General features: G+C 36.7%; 1 protein-coding gene across 16 annotated transcripts in view; it reads left to right on the forward strand.

The window, feature by feature from the left end:
• The window catches only part of BCAS3 (BCAS3 microtubule associated cell migration factor), a 718,021-nt gene that overhangs the window by 348,858 nt on the left and 349,738 nt on the right, over positions 1-19,425 (forward strand). For all 16 annotated transcript variants that reach the window (XR_010153059.1, XM_063799111.1, XM_063799112.1 and 13 more), the window contains 3 exons: positions 7,556-7,680; positions 10,779-10,944; positions 13,656-13,756. Coding sequence is in view for 15 of the 16 variants with exons in the window: in XM_063799111.1 (XP_063655181.1) it covers positions 7,556-7,680; positions 10,779-10,944; positions 13,656-13,756 (392 nt within the window). In the remaining variant the exon portion in view is untranslated. The remainder of the gene's footprint in view (positions 1-7,555; positions 7,681-10,778; positions 10,945-13,655; positions 13,757-19,425) is intronic.

Consider the following 19,425-nt stretch of genomic DNA (forward strand, 5'->3'; position numbering starts at 1 on the left):
AAAGTAAAAAACAAACAAAAAAAACCCACAGATGAATTTTTTTTAAATAGAAGAATTCTCTCATAATGCTCGTAAATATTACAAGACAAGGCTAATACCCAAGTTTAAAGCTTTGAGTATTATGGCATTAGAAGTTCCCTACATATCATGCATAGCATTTGAGGACATGATTTATTTTGAAGTATAAATATATTTAAGGTATACCAAAAGCACCTTATAAAGTTTTTGTTGCATTTTATTTGGTCCTAAAGAGACAAAAGTTCTGTTTTTGAATAGTTTAGGTATTTAAGGAGCTACATAATGACAAAATATATATTTTACATCAAACTTCCTAAATAATTTATTATTTTGAATTATTAGCACATACTCATCATAGCTTAATTATTTGGTAAATTCTTTCATATCGGTGCATAGAATACAGCTTTGTCAGTCTTAGACAGGAAGGTCATAGAAAAGAATTCGAATATATTTAATACTTTCATGTAAAGATAGGAAGTAGAATGTGTTAAGAATGGTATAAAATGTTTAATGGTTAAGAATCAGACTGCCTGGGTCTTAGATCCCAATTCACACACTTACTAGCTATATGATTTGGGGGGAGTTTTCTAAAACCTTTCTATTTCTTATTTCCTTATGTATTAAATGTACCTACGTAATGGACTCACTATGAGTATTAAATAAGCTGATACATATCTCAGTATGTGTTAGTATATAACAGTGCCTGACACATAGTAAATGTGCAGTAAATGTTAGCTGCTACCACTGTTTCTTTTCCTGTTTCAGGGAAAAATACCGTGTTTCAAAAGAAGCTTATTTAAATTAGATTATGTTTTTCACTTTTAAGGATATGTTAACCAGTGCGAAGTTTTGAGAAATGTAAGCTATATTAATTTTATTAATTTAGTCAGAATACTGAAAAGAGTTCTGCACATATGTGTAGTTCTCATAACTGCTAACTGGGGATTGTTCATACTGTTCTATTACACTAGAAAAAAACATTCCAACGTTTTTTCCTCTTGGACAGAAAGAAGCTTAAATAGTTCTTTAAGGTTAATTATTATTTGACACAAACTTATTTCAATGTTTATATGCCATAGGAAGATCTGAAAACTTTGTTATTGCTTAATAATAGGTGACATAAAACAAATCAACATAAAATTTTCCTCCTTGAAAATTATAATTAGACACAGTTTGCAAAACTATTCTAAACAAATTCAGGATATACAAGAATATAAATCTCATGAAAGTCGATCTTTATTCATTTTGTTAACCAGATGTCTTCTAAAAACAAATAAGATACACAGATCTTACTTATGAGCCTTCCAGTGATCAGTGAATTTTAAATGCCACATTCAACATATGACAAAATTTCTTTGTAAACTTAGAATTAAATTCCATTTTAGGATAAATTCTTCTTCTAAGTACAAAGCAAAGAGTTGTAGTGTGTTAATAAAGATTGAAGTTTTGCATAGAAGTAAAAGATGGAATAACAACTGTTGTATGTTAAGTAAGTAAAGTTCATTCCTTCAATAGCTTACGTGCTCCTCACATTTAAGCAAAAGCACTTGTCAACCAGAAATGATTTGAGGTTGAAACAAGATTAAAAGAGCCAGATTAAAGAAAGGGATATATTAAATATAGTAGACTTTTAAATCATTGCCTGTCTTTTAGAAGACTGCTTTGTGGTTTGTTTGATGCCATCGTTAGCTCACAAGAAACTCGTTTTTAGTCACTTATACTAGACTAAAAGGTCCTCCTTTAAAATGTTACTTTCCCAGTGGTGCATGTTTTTTCCATTAAGATCTTAATGAAACCTCAAATTAAGGCAGCAAATGAATATAAATTTGACAACTTCTTCCATTTTGTTTATAAGAGCTCCTTTGTTTTAATAGTTTTTGCTATTTTTCCATGTTATTTAGCATTCAACCTGAGAATGTTTTTATGTACTGTTCTGAAATAAAACATTATATGCTAAATAAATATGTTTTTAGTATATCCAGTTATAGGGTAATATATGTATTTTGTATGAAAAATGAAATTTTTAAATGAAATGTAGATTTTCTACAAACTTTTTATTAGTTTCAAGTTGCAACGTTAACACTTAGCTAAGAATTTGCTTTTGGTATATCACAATTTCTGCTAGTTCTTTATTCTCCATTAAACAGGTTTAGTCCTTTACATTCATGTACTTTCAGATGAGTCGTTATAAAATACAGTCGTTCCCTTTGGTAACAAAATAAGCTTGTTGGAAAGTAAACTATGCATCTTCAACATTTTAGTCACTTTGGACTTCCCTGGTATTATGTGTCATCTAGGTTAGTTTAGGATATTTGAGTTTGGATGACTATATAAAATAATACAAAAGAATTACACATATAACATACCTTTTTAAACATAGGAATTTAAGATAAATAATCCCAGTGTGAATTTTTGAATCTGAATTTTGCTTTCAATATTACAAATAAATAGGAATGTATCAAGCTCTGAATTTGCATGTAGCATTGTATTTAAGCTACTGTTATTTTTGAATTGCTTATCAAAAAACATACATGACAGGTAGACAATGGGTAGTCCATATGAGTATATGTCTTCCTCATAAAATGTTTTCATATTATATAAGGGTAAATTTTAAAGAATTAAAATTTGCATTTAATTAAATTAGAAAGTTTTAATTAGTGTTTTCTAAGAGTTTTGATCAAGCTATAAACAGTTCATGTAAACTAATCTTGTTCTCTTAAATATTTTAAAATTTTATGATTTCATTTTTTGAAAGATACGATTTATATGGAGAGGAGAATTTATTCTTACCTGCCACATTTACACAAATCTGTTAGACCTTTAAGAAAAATTTATGACAGAATAGAATAACTTTAGACAGATTATTAATATCTTTAGTTATTTGAAATAAAATGCTTCCAGTTTTCCCATTTAGGTCTTATGTTAGAAACTAAGATTGAGAATGAGAGAAAACTTCTAAAAGAATACAAAGAATATTTTTTCTTTTATAGAAAGCTGTTATACCACTTGTAATACTTAGATCAATATTGGGTCTTACATTTAAACTCAAATATTGACTATTCTTTTATGTTTTAAAAATGAAAAGAAACGGTGCTTCTGTCTCATGTTAGCTCCTTCCATGCTTGTGTCCTTCCACAGAAGGCACTGGAGCACATTGCTGCTTCTCATGCTGTCCACAGATACTTCACATCTGTCCTATTCAGATGGAGATCATTGTCCTGTAATTTTTAAGCAGATATCATTAGAATTTTGTACTCTTTTTTTTCTCTCTTTGCAGTTGAGTGTGGAGAAAAAAATAGGCCAGAGAAATTCAATATGTTGACCTGGCTGGATTACATAATAAAGGCCAAGGGAAGAAAAATGGGGAACTTCAGTAGCCTTTGCAAATATTTTTGAAGTCCTAGTAATGTTAATATCCCTACAACTTCCTCTGATTGCAGTGAAAATGATTCTCGTTCTATGGTTAGACAGTTAAGCGTTTCCTCAGAAGAAATGACAAAGAGTTAAACTCCTGATTTTTAATTTAGCATCTTATTTGTTAATTTGGATATTCGGTTTTTTTGTTTGCTTGTGTGTTTGTTTTTCTTTTGATTACATTGATTCGTATCAGGCTTAGTAAATATGATGTTTTATGATTGTCATTTTTATGATGCTGAAAGTTGAATGTATTCCATTTTTTCTTTTTTTTTTGCTCAAAAGTTAAGTCAAATTTTTAAAAAATTATTGAACATGGGGTTATGTGTGAAAAACTAAGGGTAGTAAAGGAACAGGAATTATCAGTAGAAAGGAGTCCATCAAGAGTATGTCTTGTTCTCATGTATAACCATTTTTAAAAAAATGGATGAGTCCACATAATCAATACAGTTAAACTTTTGGGCATCAATATAAATTTAAATATTTTTCTATCATTGTATTATTAACTTAACAAATGATTAAATAAATGAGGGAAGGCATCCAAACACCCAGAGAAATTCTTTCTAAACTTGCAAATGTTCTGTAATGAGATTTTTTAAAGACCCCTTTTGGAGGAGAAAGGGAGATGTTGAGAACAAGAGAGAAAAAAAGGGTTAGCACTGGAGTGCTTTCCTATGAGGGTTGGGTCAGCAATCTGTAAATTTACATAATATACAAAGCTAGCACTTTTCTAATACATTCACGCATGTATTATTTTTCAATGTTTTATCTTTCTGTCAACAAAAGGTTATTTTGTGATAGAAATATTCTAGGTCATTGTGGAAAAGTTCATACATTGTATGTCACTGGCATATTGCTAGAAAAGCCCTTCTACTTCTGCCAAGCTTTCTTGGACTTTTAAAAACTTAGGATGAAGGGCAGATTGAACCCAAGTTAAAATTTCTAACTTTGAGTGTATCCCATAGAAGATATTTTATTCATAACGTTCTTTTTATTAGATTATTTCTCCTTTTTATTCCTCTGCAAATCTTAAAGACACACATATATTTTTATGTTTTTATTTTGCTGAAATACCACAATCATTCCAGATTATAGATTGATGATAGAAATAACTTGATATGAATGTGTTTACCCAATATGCTTCATACCCAACACACAACACTATGTTATGTAGCAGATAGCAAGTTATTTTCAGGGTGAAAACTCTTTTGACTCCTTAATAAACACAGACTTTTACTGATGAAATTTAAGGCCCTATCAGAGGAAAAAAGAAATGATGAAATATAAAAATAAAAACGATAATTCTTTACTGAAATTAAGCATAGTTTTACCATAAAATACTTATTTTCTGTAGGAGATACTGAGCTTATGTAAAAATAACACTGTGTTGATGCTTTTTACTTGTGTGTTCCAAAACAGAATTGTATGTAACTTATAGATGTATAAGAGATTTTAGCTTTTGACATGAGCTGATTAGACTCTAAACTAGTAAACATACAAAAAATATTTTTTGTATGTCAAAAAACTAAATTGATGTCCTCTCGTTTTTCTAGTTTTTATTATCATGTTAGAAAGTTTGCCATCTGGCCTGGAAGCAACTATTTTTAAGTCTGTTTAGGATGCATACTTCAGAGGGACCATATTTTCTCTTAAGAAGAGGCATGCTCACTTGTTACTTACCACATGATTTAAAAACAACAACAATGACATCCAGTAATTTGCAAAGAGCTTTGAGTTTGTCCCAATGAAGCTTGTTGGTACATTGTAGTAGCTTTGTTCTCTGATGGTGATTCTAGTAAAAGCACATAGTCGCACAATTGCAAACTGCTTTCAAAAAATTCTACAATACTTTTCTCTTTCCCGTTCCCCCAGCCACCATCTTCCCAAAACTCCTAAGGATTAAAAATGACCAGTGGTACCTCAAAGATACCAGCTAGAGGAATTTGTCAGTTCAATGATAGCAGTTTAGTGATGGAAATAAAAGCTTTGAAAGAAGCCTTATATTCTCAGGTAATGCAACAGAGAGCATCATAACCAGAAAGAACAATTCTGATGCCAGTGACCCAGATATCATGGGAAGGTGCATATTTGTTCAGGTATAGGGCAGAGGAGAGTCTTCCTTTCTGGAGGTATGTTACTACAGTTGTGACAGATGCAAGTATGAAGAGGTGAAACAGTTTATAGAGCCATTCAGCTTCCCACAGAAACTTTTTATTTAAAAATGATGTCTTTATTCCCTGTCACTGGAAGTCTCACTGTGACTGGTTGACATTTTAGGCATGGATGTTTTTTGTTGCAGGAATAATGAGAAGTGTTTTAAGAAATGTTAATGGCAGAAGAGGTTTCTTTCATATATAGTAATATGCATTACCATGGATTTTGTTCAAAGTGGGGAGACCAAAGGGACCAATCATAGTTGCCTCTGATCCAGACTTAGCCATCCTTAGAGGAAGATGTTTAAACAAGCCTCAGGAAATAAGATGTCTGAGAGACTATTTAAAATGTCATAGGAACTGGGAAACTGAGATTACCAAAGCAAAGTCTGAATTTTTTGAAGATTAGGTTGGGGCTGAGGGCCATATAGAAAAGTTAGTATTTGCTGAGTACTGTGATATGGGAAAGTACTGCCCTGGGAACTTTACCTGCTTTGTCTAATATAGTGGTTCTCAGAGTTGAGCATGCATCAGAATCATCTGGAGGGTTTGTTTCAAAACACGGATTGTTGGGCTCCATTCCCAGAATTTCTGATTTAGTAGGTCTGGGATGGGGCCTATGAGTATTTGCTTGCACTCCTAAGAAGTCCTCAGGTGGTACTATGAGCTGGGGACAGTGCTTTGAGATAATATAATCATTAAAATAATCCTATGAAGTAGGCATTACTATTTCTATTTTACATATTAGTAGTCTGAGCTCTGAGAGGTTAAATAACTTAACCAAAAGTCACACAGCTCAGAGGTGCCAGCACTGGGATTCAACTACATGTTTCTTCCTGACTCCAAAACTATCTCTTTCCATCCCACCATACTTTAGTAAAGGATGAAAACAAAAATTGAGCAAAATAAGGTAGAACTAATGTTTGACATTGGAGGCTAACTAGCAGAGAGGAACATCAGAGCTCTAGTTTTTATTGTTTCCTACCTTGGCTGTGATCTTTACCAGTGCACGATGAGGCTACTGGTTTATGAATTAGAGAAAATAATTTATCAAAGGTGATTGGCAAAATTGCTTTGGGAAGCCGTTGATAAACCAAAAGGGAACAGAAATACGGGATTGAAAAGGTGTGAGGTCGATATTAGAAGCTGAGCATGAAAACTTATTTGTGGGAAACAGAGGAGATCTACTTCTTTTGAATGGCAGTGACAGGAAGTAATGGCAGTTACTAAATGTGTCCTCAGACATATGAGCAACAGAAAAGATTTAGGTTTGAGAGGCTATTGATACGTAACTCCACCTTGGTCTTTTTCTCTGAACAAAAATAAACACATCATTTTCACAAATCCGAGAAGAAAAAGAGACAACAGGAAGATCAGTGAATATAATTGCATTAGATGATTAGCTATTCTTCCCTTGCACTGTCTAACTCTCCATAGCATTGTGGCCGAGAGAGCATTTTCAAGGCTTCATTCTATATCACCTCATTTTCATCCATGCTGTCTAAATTCATTTATACTGTTAATCCCACATCTTATAGATTGGTGCAAAGGCAGTGGCAAAAACCACAATTACTTTTGCATCAACCTAATATATATAGAAATGAAGTGATAAACCATTTTATTATTGTGAGATGTTCATGCTGGTACTATTGCTTCACTTTGAAATTTCTAGGGAAATGTTACTCATCTGAAAAGAAGTGACTTGGATTTTGCCAGCACATACTTCAAAAAGGAGTTGATTTTTATTGGTCTTATAAATGTTGCTCTCTTTACAAAACTCTGGAACTTTGAAGTAATTCTACTTTTACTCCAGAACATAGTCTCACATCACCATTTATTACTTAAGGCAAAATGCATGTTCATATTGGAGGATTTGAATAGGGGTGGAATTTAAAGGAAAAACTGTCATTACCTAAAGGAGTATCATTTCATCATGATAATTGTTTTTTACTGTTATTTTATTTTTTAAGCAAAGTTAAACCTCCTCCACAAATTTCACCCAGCAAATCGATGGGCGGAGAATTTTGTGTGGCTGCTATCTTCGGAACATCCAGGTCATGGTTTGCAAATAATGCAGGTCTGAAAAGAGAAAAAGGTATGTATTTTTACTGAAAAATGAATGCTCTATTTGTAATTTTTGCTTCTTAAGGAAAATTTTTAGCAGTTTCCCTAGAATAATCTTGTACCCAGTAGTCTGGAAACCAATTTTTTAATGTAATTAGCATGTCACTTCTCAACTACTCAAGCCTAGTCAAGAAGAAAAACTATCCTCTCAGTATGAACGTTAATGAATTGCCCACTGAGTGATTTTGTTTTGTTTTGTTGGTGACAATCTACAGGTGATCTCAATGCTGTCAATTCTATGCCCATTTTATACCTTTTACATTTTTACAAGCTAGTTTCACCCCTGGTCTGTGAAGTACAGAGAGGAAAAGCGTCATTGTCCCTGTTTTAGAGATGAAGAACTTGAGACCAGCAAGTTTAAATATCTTAGCTAAAAGTACTGGTTAGTTAGGCAATGGAATCAGAGTTTGAAACTAGATTTTCTAATGCTAAAAATCTTCACATAAAAAAAATCAACTCTGCCATGTTTTGAAACACAATTAAGGCCAGTCGCAGTGGCTCACGCCTGTAATCCCAGCACTTTAGGAGGCAGAGGTGGGCAGATTACGAGGTCGGGAGATCGAGACCATCCTGGCCAACATGGTGAAACCCCATCTCTACTAAAAATACAAAAATTAGCTGGGCGTGGTGGTGCACGCTTGTAATCCCAGCTACTTGGGAGGCTGAGGCAGGAGAATCGCTTGAACTCGGGAGGCAGAGGTTGCAGTGAGCCGAGATCACATCACTGCACTCCAGCCTGGGTGACAGAGCAAGACTCCATCTCAAAAAAAAAAAAAAGAGGAAACAGCCTGCCAGTGAGAAATAAGGCTCAGCTTTTGTGGTTACCATTGCTCCTTTGAATTAATATACAGTAGTCTCTCCTTATCTGTGGAGGATACATCCAAGACCTCCAGTGGATGGCCGAAACCTCGGATGGTACGGAGCCCTATATGGAACAATGCATTTCAGTCTAATAACTGAGATAGGTACTCTGGGACTAATGGGTTGGTAGCGTGTACAGCGTGGATATGCTGGACAAAGGATGATTCATGTCCCAGGAAGGACAGATGGGACAACGAGAGATTTTACCACGCTATTCAGTCTGCCATTTGAAGCTTATGAATTGTTTGTTTCTGGAATTTTCCGTTTAATATTTTTGGACTGCAGTTGACCATGGGTAACTGAACTCGCACCTCAGGAGGGACTACTGTAGTTATTATCTTTCTAATCCCTGCTTTGATCACCAGGGTCAATACCTAAAATGTTTATAGGATTAGTGCTTTATAGCATGTGAATCCTTATTGCTTCTGTTTAGAAGAGAAGGCCTACATTCATAAACCAAGTCTATAATTTTGAATGTCATGATTTTCCCCTTAATATTTTAGTATTATTAAAGTAGGTCACAAACTGGGTTGTTACTGGGGCACTTCTCTGGTGAGTTCCACAGGCTGTATTGTTCTTGGCAAAATGGCTCTCCTTTATGCTAACACTGGCAGGCAGACATGAGCCCTTTCTCTTGTTATCGCCTTTCAGTGACCCTTTCCTTGGTAATGGGATCTCACGCGCAGCAGGTTCCTTACCTAAGTGGGAGAGGATACTGTTAAGTATGCAAGCCTTCCATTTCCTTATCCCATCTTTATTTTTTTTGTTACCTCCTTAGGTTTAATGATGCTATCGAAAGGACTTTTTGTTACTAGTTAAAACCCTCTGAGAAGCTCGATTTCAAATGCTTCTCCCTTCTGTTCTAATTACCTTTTTAACTTGCTACTCCTTTATGTCCCTCTGGCTGATCATTAGCTATTTTCTCAAATCAGCTGTAATTGATTCGCCTGACACAGAGATAAGATGACCCACCCAGCATTCATGAGTGATTTTATATGCTCCTAGGTTTACTGTAAAACCCGAGAGAGAGGACTAAACCTGTTTTGCTAGTGGGTACATGTGTATTCCTTATAAAGTCAGTTGATTAGATCCATATTCAGCACCTAACTTCTCAAAGTATGGCTGATCTTCATTTACCATGGCGCCAGTGATCCCATGGAGAGAAAGAAGAGGATTTGGGGAAAGGGGATGCACATGCATGCCTGTGTATGTGTGTTGAATAGACTTTATTTTCTAAAGGAGCTTTAGGTTCACAGCCAAATGAGCAGAAGGTCCAGAGATTTTTCCATATATACCTTCTGTCTCCACACATGCAAAGCCTCTTATTATCAGTATCCCCAACCAGAGTGGTACGTGTGTTTGGATTGATGAACCTACATTGACACATCAAATGTTTTTTGTTTGTTTTGATCCACAAATTTAAGTTCTAAATTTAAGTCTTCTGAGAAAAAAAATAGATGAGACATTAGGCTGATTTAGGCATACAACTAACCTTTCATGCAAGTCATTTGGTACATGCAGGGTGACTAAATCCTAGTCCATACATTATTCCTTTTCAGTTAGTCCATTTCCTGATATCATTCATTTTTCATAATGTGGGACAAATTACATTGTAGATAAGTACAAAAGTCTATAAAGTATTTTACTATATTAGGATTTGGGGCATAGCAGTATCATTCTTGAAATAAGTTGCTTACGATTGAAAATACTCTGATATCATAGACATTTTCATATTCACTAGCATGTGCTTATACGAGGCAACCTTTAGGCAAGGAACAAGCACCATATGAAAAAATTCCTGTCGTCTGAGCATGGTGGCTCACGCCTTTAATCCCAGCACTTTGAGAGGCTAAGGTGCACAGATCACCCGAGGTCAGGAGTTCGAGACCAGCCTGACCAACACGGTGAAACCCCGTCTCTACTAAAAATACAAAAATTAGCCAGGTGTGGTGACAGGAGCCTGTAATCCCAGCTACTCGAGAGGCTGAGGCGGGAGAACCATTTGAACCAGGGAGGCGGCAGCCTGGGCAGCAAGAGCAAAACTCCATCTGAAAAAAAAAGAAAAAAAGAAAAAGAAAAAAATTCCTGTCTTTTCATTTTCTCTGAGCAGCCTCAGGGGCAGACTGATAAGATCATTAACTTGTAAAAATTATTCTGTGCTCCATTTATGCCATCATAACACATCTGGTTCTGTTTCTCTGTTTGTAGATCAGTCCAAACAAGTTGTAGTTGAGTCCCTGTACATTATCAGTTGCTATGGCACCTTAGTGGAGCACATGATGGAGCCGCGACCCCTCAGCACTGCACCCAAGATTAGTGACGACACGCCACTGGAAATGATGACATCGCCTCGAGCCAGCTGGACTCTGGTTAGGTAGTACCTCTTTTCTTTTTTTCTTTTTAACAGCTTCATTAAGGTATAGAAGATTAAAAGTGTATAATTTGATAAGTTTTGACATGCATACAGCTACGAAATCATCACCACAATTAGTATGGTAAACAAATACATCACTCTCAAATGTTTCTTGGTGACCCTTTGTAATCTCTCCTTCTTTCACCCCCTTTGTCTGTACAGATTAGTTTACAGTTTCTAGAATTTTTTTTTTTTTGAGACGGAGTCTCACTCTGTCGCCCAGGCTGGAGTGCAGTGGCGCGATCTCAGCTCAAGCGATTCTCCTGCCTCAGCCACTTGAGTAGCTGGGACTACAGGCACACGCCACCACACCTAGCTAATTTTTTTGTATTTTTATTAGAGACGGAGTTTCACCATGTTGGCCAGGATGGTCTGGATCTCCTGACCTCGTGATCTGCCTGCCTCAGCCTCCCAAAGTGCTGGAATTACAGGCATGAGCAACCGTGCTGGCCCAGTTTCTAGAATTTTATATAAATGAAATCATATAGTATGTAATTTCTTAAATCTCACTTTCATCTAGCAAAACAAACAATACTTCATTCCTTTTTTTTTTTTTTTTTTTTTTTTGGAGACAGTCTCGCTCTGTTGCCCAAGCTGGAGGGCAGTGGCACGATCTCAGCTCACTGCAGCCTCCACCTCCTGTGTTCAAGCGGTTCTCCTGCCTCAGCCTCCTGAGTAGCTGGGACCACAGGCGCCTGCCATCCCATCTGGCTAATTTTTAGTAGAGATAGGGTTTCACCATGTTGTCAAGGTTGGTCTCATACTCTTGACCTCAGGTGATCCACTCGCCTTGGCCTCCCAAAGTGCTGGGATTATAGGGATGAGCACCTGGCCTTTCATTACTTTTTCATTTGACATAATTTACATACAATAAAATTAACCCATTAAAAGTGACTTTTCACAAAGTTGTGCACTTATCACTGCAATCAGTTCTCATCACCCTAAAAAGAAACCTCATACTCATTAGCAGTCACTCCTTATTTTTCTCCAACCCTTCAGACCTAGGCAGCAGCCAGTTTACTTTCTTTCTCTATGGATTTTGCTACTCTGATCATTTCATGTAAGTGGAATCATATAATATGTGACCTTTTGTGTCTGGCTTCTTTCACTTAGCATATTTTCAAGATCTATCCATGTTGTAGCATGTGTCAGAATTTCACTCCTTTTTATGGCTACATAATACTCCATTATATGGTTATACTGCATTTTGTTTATCCATTTATTAGTTGATAGATATTTCTACTTTTTAAGCTGTTATTAAATAATGTTGCTGTGAACATTCATGTACAGATTCTTGTGTGAACATTTTTTTTTTTTTCCTGAGACGGAGTCTTGCTCTGTCACCCAGGCTGGGGTGCAGTGGCGTGATCTCAGCTCACTGCAAGCTCCACCTCCCAGGTTCACACCATTCTCCTGCCTCAGCCTCCTGAGTAGCTGGGACTACAGGCACTAGCCACCACGCCAGCTAATTTTTTGTATTTTTACCAGAGAGACGGTTTCACTGTGTTAGTCAGGATGGTCTTGATCTCCTGACCTCATGATCCACCCACCTCGGCCTCCCAAAGTGCTGGGATTACAGGCGTGAGCCACCGCGCTGGCCCATGAACATATTTTTTTAATTGTCTTCTGTATGTACCTTGGAGAATACCTCTGTTTGAACTTATTTCCCCCTTGCACTTCTTTGTTAAATTTTCTTGGATTTATGCTTCCTCTATTTGCAATCTCATGCTCACTGAAAATAGAGAGTAACATTGAGATAGCCATTAAGGGGAATAGAAACTAATATAGATAGATTCGAAGGTTTCTCTGAAAGTAATTCTCCAAGATACAGTGGTTAAGCCCTGTAGGAATGTTTATTAAGAATCAGAGTCCATCTCAAACGTGCATAATGATTAGAATCTTTATAAGCTATAACCAAAAGGAAAAAAAACCTGGAATAAAACCTCTTTAATATAGTTCATTGTCCAGGAAAGAAAAAATTGCTCCTGACATGTATGGAAGGAAACAGACAAAAATGGATATGAAAATGATCCCTGTCCTTTTGACATTTTAAAATATTCTTGTATTGATTTTTGGAGGCTCCAGCATTCTTTACTACTACTTTACTATGCTGGATTGATCTGATCAATATCTGATTTATCAAGCTTATTTAGGAGTGGGCAGATCTAATTAAAGTTACTACACTATCATTGTTGAAATAGTAACTTATTTCAGAACTCAGATGCTAATTTGATCTATAATAAGTCATCCATTTACACAGCTGTGTTTTATTAACCATTTTTACCTACTTCATTTTATTTTAAAATATACACATATTTTAAGAATAGAGAGGTCAGAAATTACATAAATTAGAACTAGTTAGTTGTAACATTTGAATTTTACACCTGTTTAATCTTCTGAATGTCTTGCCTGTCCTGTTGGAGGGTCTTCTGCTGTTAAGCTTATACTGACTGCATGTTATTTGTATGAAAGACTGCCACCTTTTTATTTTTTCTAAGCAGATGGCCTTGTGTTTCAGGTTTCATCACATTCATTTTAATGATTACAAGTTCATTTTAATGATCACAAAAGTAGTGTGAGTTTAAGTCACTGTTCATAAGTGATGACAGTCATGGTGATTTACATCCCATCTATTAAGCTTAAATATTAATATTCTTCTCCTGTTTCCTTAGAACCCCTCAATGGAATGAATTGCAGCCACCGTTTAATGCAAACCACCCTCTGCTCCTCGCTGCAGATGCAGTACAGTATTATCAGTTCCTGCTTGCTGGCCGTAAGTAGTTCAGATTTTTTTTTTCCTTTCGTATGGTCTATTCAGATTTCATCTTAAAATGCTAGCTTTGAAAGCAAACATTACCACTGGTCCATAGGCCATGGGCCTTAAAGAATCAGTTTGAGGCAAATAAGATATTTAATACGAATATAAACTGTAAGCCTTAGTATATACATTATGTCTCTGACTGCTTATATTCTTTACCTATGAAATATATTCCTGTAATAAAAGTTAAGTTGATAGGGAATATCTGGAGGGCTCAAAAATTCAAACAAACATAAAAACAACCACCTGAAAATGCTAGGATATAATAAAAAGTTTCATAAAGCTTGGAATCTGTTTCTAACATGGAAAAAAAAAAAACCCCAAAACTTAGCACAGTTAAAAGTGCAACTATGAAAACAATGCCAGCAGGCTTTTCTTTTGGTAGAATTTTACTTGCAATAATGAGGTAAAGATTTCAACTACATTTGTTTATTTGTTTTTTACTTATATGTTTAAGCGTGAGCATTTGTAGAGACTGAACCAAGTTCATTGACCTAGATAACAGGTTTTTATATGGGAGTCATTTAAAGGCAATTTAGTATTTATTATCCAGTTTGCGTTTATAGAATTAAAAATTGTTTACAATTATAATTCAGTTTTGTAGATATAGACAGAATCCTTAATTTAATTTGATGGCTCTGAGTAGTGCATGCTTTAAAGAAAATTCTTAAAAATCAACATTGACATGTTTTTAATGAAACTTTGTTGTATTTAACACATTGTCTTGCCCGGTATATTAGAAAGCATGAATTAAAATAGTTGTCGAATGATTTTATTGTATCTTTATAATGTGTTATATATTATACTGGAAACAGAAATATTTTATAGACTTTGCTCTCAAGTTATGAAACTCTATAACTGTAATCAATAGTTGGCAGTCTTGCTCTCTCATATTATTGTTGAACTCTCTGCTTTTTCTAGGGCATTTTTATTGAGTGCCTACTATGTGTGAGGCAGTTCTGATTTAAAGGTGATTAGTATATTGCTTCTCTCCTCAATGAATTCCCTAATTCAGGATATAGACATTTAATAAAAAAGTAAAATAAAGTGGGGTAGGTGTATCAGTGGAGGGTTATAAATTGAACTGTGAGAGCAGTGACGTGTGTTGCCTATGGCATCACAGACGGGTGATATGTAAGTGGTTTTCAGGTTGATTCAAGAAGCAGTGCATATAGAAGTTGTTAGTTTCTAGATTTTTTAAGCATATATTTAACTATCATATGAACTGGAAAAATACATGACATGAATATGATACGAAATAAGAGTCATGAGTACATTTTCCATTACCTCTCAAGGAGCAAAACTAACTAATTGTTGAATTAAGCATAGTTGACTCTTTCAGAGTTAATATTATGTTTTGTGTTGTTATTTTGATACCTATTAAGTCTATTTAATAGACATACTATAACAAGTCTGAAATATTTACAAAACACATAGGGGAAAAGATATAGCTATATCTATCTCTTAATTGTTTTTTGTTCCAGTGATTGACCTTATTGACATTACACTCTGCTTGATTTTAGCTGCCCTAAACACCTTTGTCTAATGCTCAGAACAACAAAAATCCCCAGGTGCATAATTTAAGAACTACCACTGTTGGCAGTAGTAAGCCATTACATGTTTTCAAGCATAGGAATGACACCATCAAAATTGTATTTTAGAAAGATCATTCTGGGCTGGGCGTGGTGGCTCACGTCTATAATCCCAGCACTTTGAGAGGCTGAAGCTGGAGGATCACTTGAGGTCAGGAGTTTGAGACCAGCCTGGCCATCATGGTGAAACCCCATCTCTACTAAAAATACGAAAAAATTAGCCGGGTGTGGTGGTGCATGCCTGTAATCCCAGCTACCTGGGAGGCTGAGGCAGGAGGGTGACTTGAACCCGGTAGGTGGAGGTTGCAGTGAGCCAAGGTCACGCCCTTGCATTCCAGCCTAGGCAACAGAGCAAGACTCCATCTCACAAAAAAAAAAGAAAGAAAGAAAGAAAGAAAGATCACTCTGGCAGCACTGCAGCAGGAAATTCAGAGGAAGGGAGTGGAGGCTAGGTGATCCTAGAGCAAGATGAGACCTTAAATTAATGCTGTATTACAGAGAAGACAGGACAGACCTGTGAGATGTTTAATAGTTGGCATAGAAAAGAATTAGAGGCTGGGCACAGTGGCTCACGCCTGTAATCCTAGCACTTTGGGAGACCGAGGTAGGCAGATCGTCTGAGCTCAGGAGTTTGAGACCAGCCTCGGCAACATAGTGAAACCCCATCTCTACTAAAACACACAAAAAAATCACCCAGGTGTGGTGGCGTGCACCTGTACTCCCAGCTACTCAAGAGGCTGAGGCATGAGAATTGCTTGAACCTGGGAGGTGAAGGTTGGAGTGAGCTGAGATGGTGTCACTGCACTCCAGCCTGGGTGACAAAGTGAAACTCTGTCTCAAAAAAGAGAGAGACAATTTGAAACTAAGTAGTTACTAATGATTCTGTGGTTTCTCATATGGAATACAGCAGGTCCTTGAATGATGTCATTTTGTTTAACATCAATTCTTTATAAGGCTGATGAGAAAAAATAATCGCTCCCTGCCTGGGGCCATTGCCTGTGTGGAGTTGTCACGTTCTCCCCATGTCTGCGTGGGTTTTCAGTGGGTACACAGGTTTTCTCCCTGATACCAAAGGTATGCATGTTAGGTTAATTGGCATGGCTACATTGTGTCCCAGGCTGAGTAAATATGGGCCTGTGTGTGCGAGAGTGCCCTGCAATCGAATGGTGTCTTGTCTAGGATCGGGTCCTGCCTTGCACCCTGAGCTGCCAGGATATAGGCTCTGTCCACCCACAACTCTGAATGAGTGAATACAAATTATTGTAAAATAAAAATTCTTAAAATATATGGTAAATCACAGAAATGCACAACAATAAATGTTGCTATATGAAAGTGCTCAGCAAGCCCAGCATATTGGTTATTATCTGTTTTTTAACTTCATGGTTGTAGGAGGTGCTCATTAAAAATTTTCACTTTGCAAACATTTATTCCTTGATTTAACTCACCAGCACTTCAAGCTCCACTACTCAGTGATTCGCTAGAAAATGAGTAAATAATCATATTACTTGTTTTCATTAATCTTTCTTAAATGTATATATAGCTCACATTTATTTTGATGTTTAATATTAAAGCATTTGGGGTCTTTATTCAGAAGTTTACTGATGTTTTTGACCAGAAAAAAAAAATATGCCTTAAGAGGTGGGGGTGCGGTGGCTCAGGCCTGTAATCCCAGCACTTTGGGAGACCGAGGCCGGCAGATCACGAGTTCAGGAGATCGAGACCATCCTGGCTAACACGGTGAAACATTGTCTCTACTAAAAATACAAAAAATTAGCTGGGCATGGTGGCGGGTGCCTGTAGTCCCAGCAACTCAGGAGGCTGAGGCAGGAGAATGGCGTGAGCCCAGGAGGCGGAGCTCACAGTGAGCCGAGATTGCGCCACTGCACTCCAGCCTGGGTGACAGAGCATGACTCTGTCTCAAAAAAAAAAAAAAAATATATATATATATATGTGTGTGTGTGTGTGTGTGTGTGTATATATATATGTATATATATATATATAGGCCATAAGAACTTAACTCTTGTTTATATCAATTAGTCAGTGGTAAAATGGGTTTTGTAATACTTCATTTCACTTAAAGTCACAGTTTCCATGAACTTATCAGTGATGTTAAATCAGGACTTACTGTATAATGCATTTCATTTTAGACCTTTTGAGTTCCAGGTGGACTAATATTGGGATAAAGATGAAAAGACCTGGGTTCTTGTTCTAAATCCAGCAATAACTTGATAAATGTAGTTATCAATTATTATACTTGCTCTTATAGAGGTGTTATGATGATCAATGAAATGATGCTAAAGTCCTTTTTTTTTTTTTTGAGATGGAGTCTTGCTCTGTTGCCAGGCTGGAGTGCAGTAGCACGATCTCAGCTCACCACAACCTCTGCTCCCTGGGTTCAAGCAATTCCCCTCCCAAGTGGCTGTGATTACAGGCACACGCCACCACGCCTGGCTAATTTTTTGTATTTTAGTAGAGATGGGGTTTCACCATGTTGGCCAAGACGGTCTTGATCTCCTGACCTTGTGATCCACCCTGTCTCTGCCTCCCAAAGTGCTGGGATTACAGGCGTGAGCCACTGTGCCCAGCATAAAGTCCTTTTTAAAACTGTAAAATAGTTTATACATTTGAGCATTATTATTATAAGCTTTTGTTTCTTATCTCAGAAGAATATATTTTCAAATGATAGACTTCTGGGACTTTTGGTACAATTTACAAAACCTTTTTTGTATTCCGCATTTACAGTGGAATACCTGGCCTGGGCATGGTGGCTCATGCCTGTAATCCTGGTACTTTGGAAGGCCAAGGTGGGAAGATTGTTTGTGGCCAGAAGTTCAAGACCACCCTGGGCAACATAGAGAGACCCTGTCTCTACAAAAACATTATAAAAATTAGCTGAACATGGTGATATGCACCTGTAGTCCCAGTTGCTCAGCAGGCTGAGGTAGGAGGATCACTTGAGCCCAGCAATTTGAGGTTACAGTGGGCTGTGATTACACCACAGCACTCTAGCCTGGGTGACAGAGCAAGATTCTGTCTCTTAAGAAAAAAAAAAAAAAAAAAAAAGGCTAGGCGCAGTGGCTCATACCTGTAATCCCAGCACTTTGGAAGGCTGAGGCGGGGGGATCACTTGAAGCCAGGAGTTTGATACCAGCCTGGCCAACATGACGAAACCCCATCTCTACTAAAAATACAAAATTTAGCCAGGTGTGGTGGCGCGCACCTGTAATTCCAGCTACTCGGAAGGCTGAGGCAGGAGAATCGCTTGAACTCAGGAGTTGGAGGTTGCAGTGAGCTGAGACTGCACTACTGCACTCCTGCCTGGGCAACAGAGTGAGTGAGACTTCATCTCTCTCTCTCTCTCTCTCTCTCTCTCTCTCTCTCTCTCTCTATATATATATATATATAATAAAATAAAAGCAATACTGGTGCCAGTTTCAAGAGAATGCCCACCCATCTGTTGCACCCTTCCTGCAAGTTAGAGCCGTTAAGCGGACTTTATTACTCTCTTGCTTTCTCCCAGATTTCCCTTACTGAAGCCATTTGTAAGGATATTATACCTTTTAAAACACAAGTATATCATACCTGGTGCCAGAAAGTTTTTTGTTTTCCTTAACTATATTGGAAATCACCTATTTCCCAACTTGAAGACTTTAGTAAATATTGTTCTCAAAGAATTTTCAAATATAGTCATTCCTAGGTGTCATGGGAAATTGGTTCCAGAACCTCCCTCAGATACCAAAATCCACAGATGCTCAAGTCCCTGATGCTGGTACTATATTTGCACGTGACCCACGCACATCCCCCTGTATGCTTCAAGTCATCTTTAGATTACTTATAATACCTAATACAATGTAAGTGCTATATAAATAGTTGTTACACTGTATTGTTTGGGAATCATGACAAGAAAAAAGTCTAGACATGTTCGGTACAGACGCAACCATCCTTTTTTTTTCACAGAATATTTTCAGCCTGTGGTTGGTTGAACCCATAGATGCGGAACCAGGGATATGGAAGGCTGACTGTATAACTTTT

This window comes from Pan troglodytes, chromosome 19 (assembly GCF_028858775.2).
Source record: "Pan troglodytes isolate AG18354 chromosome 19, NHGRI_mPanTro3-v2.0_pri, whole genome shotgun sequence".
NCBI lineage: Eukaryota > Metazoa > Chordata > Mammalia > Primates > Hominidae > Pan > Pan troglodytes.